General features: G+C 50.9%; 1 protein-coding gene across 2 annotated transcripts; it reads right to left on the bottom strand.

Moving 5' to 3' along the window:
- Positions 1-446: 446 nt before the first annotated feature.
- LOC124691695 (receptor-like protein kinase HERK 1) lies at positions 447-4,478 on the bottom strand. 2 transcript variants are annotated; one of them, XM_047224970.1, is made up of 2 exons: positions 4,205-4,478; positions 447-3,230 (listed from the first exon to the last, which is right to left on the bottom strand). In XM_047224970.1, exons 1-2 carry the CDS (start codon positions 4,238-4,240, stop codon positions 693-695), a joined length of 2,574 nt encoding a protein of 857 aa, XP_047080926.1. In that variant the 5' UTR covers positions 4,241-4,478; the 3' UTR covers positions 447-692. The 2 variants fall into 2 exon arrangements, with proteins under 2 accessions (XP_047080926.1, XP_047080933.1); XM_047224977.1 differs by lacking the exon at positions 4,205-4,478 and adding an exon at positions 3,626-3,729.
- Between the last annotated feature and the right edge of the window lie 1,070 nt (positions 4,479-5,548).

Genomic DNA, 5,548 nt, shown 5'->3' with positions numbered 1-5,548 from the left:
TCGATTGGTTGTGTCCTTCCTCTCTACAAGAATCACAGGAGAAGCATATCAACTTTGACTATTTTGTAATTTGTTCCAACGGATGCATTAAGTTTCACGTAACTAGTGAAAGTTTAGTTATCCGCTTTGGAAAAATTAGATGCCCCGCTTCTGAAAAATCAAATACAGTATATGCCTCCCGCTGGGTGCCTGGGTATGGAGGATGATGGCCCAAGTCTTCATCGTGACATTCAGGATACAGCATAATTCATCCCGAGGGATCTCAAAAAAAAAAACATCCCGAGGGAAATGGTGAACAGCGTCATGGTGTGCACGTTGACTGTCACCCAGCATCATAGTTTATTCTACCATGAGAGAGAAGAGTGGAGCAGTACCAGCAAAGAAAAACTTCAAAAGAGTTTGAGCATCAGGAATACCTACAGCCAGAGACAGCCTAGAATCCAGCATTTGGCAAGATCACTAGTACATAAATATTGCTAGATCTGAATAGATTCCATACGAGAAGATATCTACATCTACTAAAGTATGTGCCCGTAGTGGGGTAAGGCCATCAGGAATTGAAACCATAGTTCAGTACATTTTTAATGGATGGAACAACCAATTACACATGACATCTCAAGTAAACTTCAACAAGAAAAAAAGATCCAGGCTTGCTCACATCTACCGGTACCCTACAGATCATCTGGTGCACTTCACCTTCCCTCAGCTTTGATTAGCTGAGAGAAAACCCTGCTCATCGACACATCCGAGAGGTCGTGATCAGGCTCATGTGAAGCTCCGCCTTCTGCCATCGTCACGCTGATGCTATCAAGTGCGCCCACATGCTGAACTTGCGATGACAGGTCAACAATCCGGTTCATGCTGTTTACATCTGACACGGTTGAAGAATCCACATCCTGGAGCTGCAGGACATACTCCAAGTTCCAGAGGACGTCTCCCATCGATGGCCGCTCGACACCATAGTCAGCTAGGCACTTCTCGACTGTTTCACCGAACTTCCTTAGAGAATCTGGCCTGATCGCACCAGAGAGCTTCTGGTCGATGATCTGATGCAGCTCTCCTCTCTTCTGCCACTTCATTCCCCACTCTGCTAAATTCACCATTTCCCTCGGCAGCGAAGGGTCAATCACCGGCCTTGCGCAAAGCACCTCCAGCATGACAACACCGAAGGAATACACATCTGACTTCTCGGTGAGCTGCTGCCTTCGAAAATATTCTGGGTCGAGATACCCAAAGCTACCCTTCACTGCAGTGCTGACATGAGTTTGATCCAGCTCAGGCCCAGTCTTTGACAGCCCAAAGTCCGCGACTTTCGCAAGGAGATTCTCGTCAAGCAAGATGTTTGCAGACTTGACATCACGGTGGATAATTGCCTTTGCAGAACCAGTATGAAGATAATGCAACCCCCTTGCCGCTCCAATGCAGATCTCCAAACGCTGCTTCCAGTTCAGCGATGGGTTTTCTGAACCATACAGGTGGCTCTTGACGGTCCCATTCTCCATATACTCGTAGACCAAGATCATCTCATTCCTTTCGTCACAGTACCCAATTAGAGACACCAGATGCCGGTGACGCAAACGGGAAAGGAGTTCAATCTCTGTCCTGAACTCATTGAGACCTTGTTGAGACTTGGGGTTTCCTCGCTTCACTGCAACCTTTGTGTCATCCCTTAAAGTGCCCTTGTAGACTTTTCCAAAACCTCCAACTCCAATCACCCAGTTCTCATCAAAACTGTTTGTTGCTTCTTGGAGTACATTGAAGGCGAAGCGATATCCATAGCTTCCTCCATTCATACCTGATGTGAGTGTAGTACCATAAGAAGTTCTACTTCCTGTACTGAGAGATGTCAGCCCATTAATAGAGAAAGGCATCCAAGTCTTTGAGTGCTGCTTGTCATCAGTCTTTTTCCTCCGGCAAAGCAGTATCAGAACAAGGATAATTATCACAAGTCCAATAACCGCAAGGGCTCCGCCAATAATAACACCCAAATTTTTGTGTCCACCAGAAGATCCAACAGTAAAAGCAGAACCTGAGCCACTGCCCATCTTCATAACCTCAAGGCCATTCAGAATCCCATCAGGGAGTGCATTGTTCAAGGTAGATGGACCAATGCTGATGCTGAGCTTGCTAGATGCATCATTAGATGAAAGAACCACATCAACATAGATAGCAGTAGCCAATTGATTCATTGACTGCTCTGAGAGATCAAGATCATGCTGTGCATAGAAGCCTCCGACATATGCATTGAAGTAGAGCTGGTTCAGTGCCTTACTGACTATATCACAGAAATGAAACCTTATCAAATAGCTGAAGCCTGCATCCACATCAAACTGCCATGTCATGTTGAACAGTGCGTTTGACGTGTTTGAAGCTGCCAATTCTGTAGCTGTACCGTAGACAATATCTGGTGCAGTCAGTGAAGTTGCTCCGCCATTCTTGTAGTTGATACTCTTGCCATATACAACTGTTTTGGTTACACTGGGGTTCAGTCTGTACTTTTGATCATTCTGCCAATTCCTCGAGAGGGTATCATTGTTCGGACTGACCTTCGGACCACCCATGTTGACACGATACACCGTCTCCAATGACTGTGTAGACAAACCACTGTACTGCTGCACGGGGTTGACCATTTGGGCAACATCGGCTATGAGATCATCTGGCACGGAAATCACTTCAATTGCATTGATGAACGCGATTCCGTTTGACGGCTTGAAGGAAATAACAAGCTTGTCATGGGTGATGTTTAGAGAGTATTCCTTGAACAGTGGTGCGGTCTTGTCCGGCTGCTGAAAGTCACTAAGCAGGAGCACATCTTGGGTAGACACGGTGAACTTGGCGGTGGCGAGGTCATAGCTCTGGTAGATGAAGGGGAAGAAGTAGAGACGAACAAAATGCCGTCCCTGCTTCTGGATGGGGAAGGTATAGGATGAAGGGGCCGTGAAGATGCGGGCAGTCTGGTAAAGCGCCGAGTTGTCAAACGAGGACACCCCGTTGGACGATGTTCCAGCAAGGATGTCTTGCGAGGTTTCCACTGTCACCGGAGACGCCCCATCGGCAGCAAAGTTCCTCCCGCCGACCGTCGTGCCCTTAGCAGCCCCGCAGTCAACGAGGTAGCTGTCAGCAGGCTTGAATTCCGCTGTCTGCGCTTTGCAGATGCCAGCAGATGACCATAAACATAAAATCGCCAAGGTTGCGACTTGCAACTTCCTCCTCCCCATCATGATGTTGACCTGGTTACAAAAATGTGCAAAATGTTTGAGATGGACGTGCAATTATTCCTAGCTAATAAGTAAGGGCATTGGATACCAGGAGCAAAAGGCTGGATCTGGAAACATGCAGGAATTAGTAAAGCTATAGGGCAAGAGCATTGGACAAACATAACAGCACAGAGTAGATGGATGAACTGAACTAGTCCTAGCCCATTTGATCACACCACATGATCCCCACTGAAGCAATCAAACCAGCAAACCGAACCCCCCAACAATGGACGTTTTGTTCACACCAAGTAAATGTATTGGATTTGGAGAGTTCATCCAAGAATGTAGGAACTGAATTTGATTGCTCGCAGCAAGGGAAAGATCTTGACCGACTAGAGGTATGCAAGCAAAGCTGGGGCTTTCCTTACCAACAAGAGGAATCAGCCCTGGCGAGATCTCCCCTCCGCCCCCAATGCAGCAGATGGCGGCTAGGAAGGGGAGGAGAGATCGGATGGTGTTGTTGAGGCGAGCTACTAGCTAGTCGGGGGCGGCGCCGCCGATTCGGAAAGATTGAGGGCGTGGGAGCTGGGAGGAGGTATGGGCCAGACCACCGCGCCTGGCTGAGGCTGGCAAATGGGCGTCTGAATTCTTTTATGATTATTCCTTATTTATTATACTGGAAAACAATGAGGAATACATGAATATTCAGAGTTTCTTTTCGATCTCATATTCCTTTCACCTGCTACAGCGACGAGATTACACATCAATCAAACACATCCCATTCCATCTCTTCTCGTTCTATTTTGTGAGGTCGAAGGCACAGCTAGCTTCTAACGAAAGCAAAACGAAAGAGAAAAGAAATCTAGAAAGAATGGTAAAACCGTCCCGTTATCAATCCGGAGTTAAAAAGAAACCGCAGCAGAAATCAAGGAGGCCGACCAGGACGCACAGTTTCAAGAACAGTAAAGCTTGTCCGAGCACAAGAAAGCTGGATCCGAGAAACGCACCTCTGCTGGTCCGCCGGAGCTGCCCACGGCGGGCATTCGCCGGCCGAGATCCGGCCAAGATCGACGACGCCCAACCGCTCCGACGCCGGCGAGCGGGCAGCTCGCTGGGCTCCGAGTGCTCCCGGAACCACCTCAAGAACAGACGGAACCCACGGTCTGGAGCCGGCAGGGGAATGGGGGAGAACAAAAGGGGCTTTTTTTCTTGGAGGAGTTTCGGAGCAAGCAAACGCTAAGCTTAGAGAGAGAGAGAGGAGTTAAGAGGAGGTGAGGGAGAGGAGTGTGCAGCTGCTGCCACCTTAGAAAGGAATAATAACAGCTAAGTTCGATTCAGCAGAAGCGGAAGGTGCAGCTGAGCTGAGAGGGACGGTGCTCTTTAGATTAGGGCTGTTTAGAGCATCTCCAGTCGCGTCCCCCAAACCGTCCCCCAAAGCGATTTGGGGCGCGCCGGACAAAAAAAGCGTTCCAGCCGCGTCCCCCAAAGCCCTTTTTTGTCCGGCGCGCCCCGATACGGTGTCCGGCGCCCGAGCCCGTCCCCGTCCCACGGGGGACGCACCGGGACGCCGGACACAACAGCGAGCGAGCCAACCGACGCGGGCCCGACCCGTCGACGGCACGGGAAAAATTCGTCTCACACTCCCGCCAAATCCCGCCGCTCCCGCCAAATCGCGCCTATACCGCCGCGCACGGGCCTCCCAAAACATATCCTCGCCGCCGATTCATTTCTCCTATCCCGCCGATTTCTTTCTCCCTCCCCGCCGTGCACCCGCCGCCGCCGCTACCCTCTCCCCATTCCATGGCGCCGCCGAGCGGCCCCCAAAAAGATGGCGAAGAAAGCGGCCAAGAAGCCGCCGGGCAACTGCGACGATAGGGGCGAAGCGCCGTTCGCGAGCCGCGGAGGCGCCGGGCTGCGAAGAAGCCTCGAAGGCATGACCGAAGATGAATGGCGAGCAAGATTGCACTGCGCCGGAAGCTATCGACGGCGGAGCGGAAAGGACGGAGGGCGGCGGAGAGCTGGAGAAGAAGGCTCCGGCGGCGCGCCGGCACCGGCGCATAATCGCCGGGTGTATCGCCGCCACCAACGCGAGGCCCATATAGTACGAACGTGCCGGTGTACGTTCGGGAGTCTTCTCTCCGTCGCAAGCCGCCTTCTACAACGACGGCCCCTCCGCCACTCCCGGGTGCGTGACGCCTAACTTGTCGCCGCACTACCAGGATGCGCTGCCGCACGGCGGCTTCAACCCCAACAATGTCAACACCCGGATTTTTAAGTCCGAATGCCTATTATGTCATACATCGCAATCCCAGGAATATTGTTGTTGCGAGGCATAATAGTTAAGTATCACA

This window comes from Lolium rigidum, chromosome 1 (genome assembly GCF_022539505.1).
Source record: "Lolium rigidum isolate FL_2022 chromosome 1, APGP_CSIRO_Lrig_0.1, whole genome shotgun sequence".
In the NCBI taxonomy this organism is placed as follows: Eukaryota; Viridiplantae; Streptophyta; class Magnoliopsida; order Poales; family Poaceae; genus Lolium; species Lolium rigidum.
The sequence above is the reverse complement of the archived record's forward strand: the minus strand, read 5'-3'. Positions and strand labels throughout refer to the sequence as shown.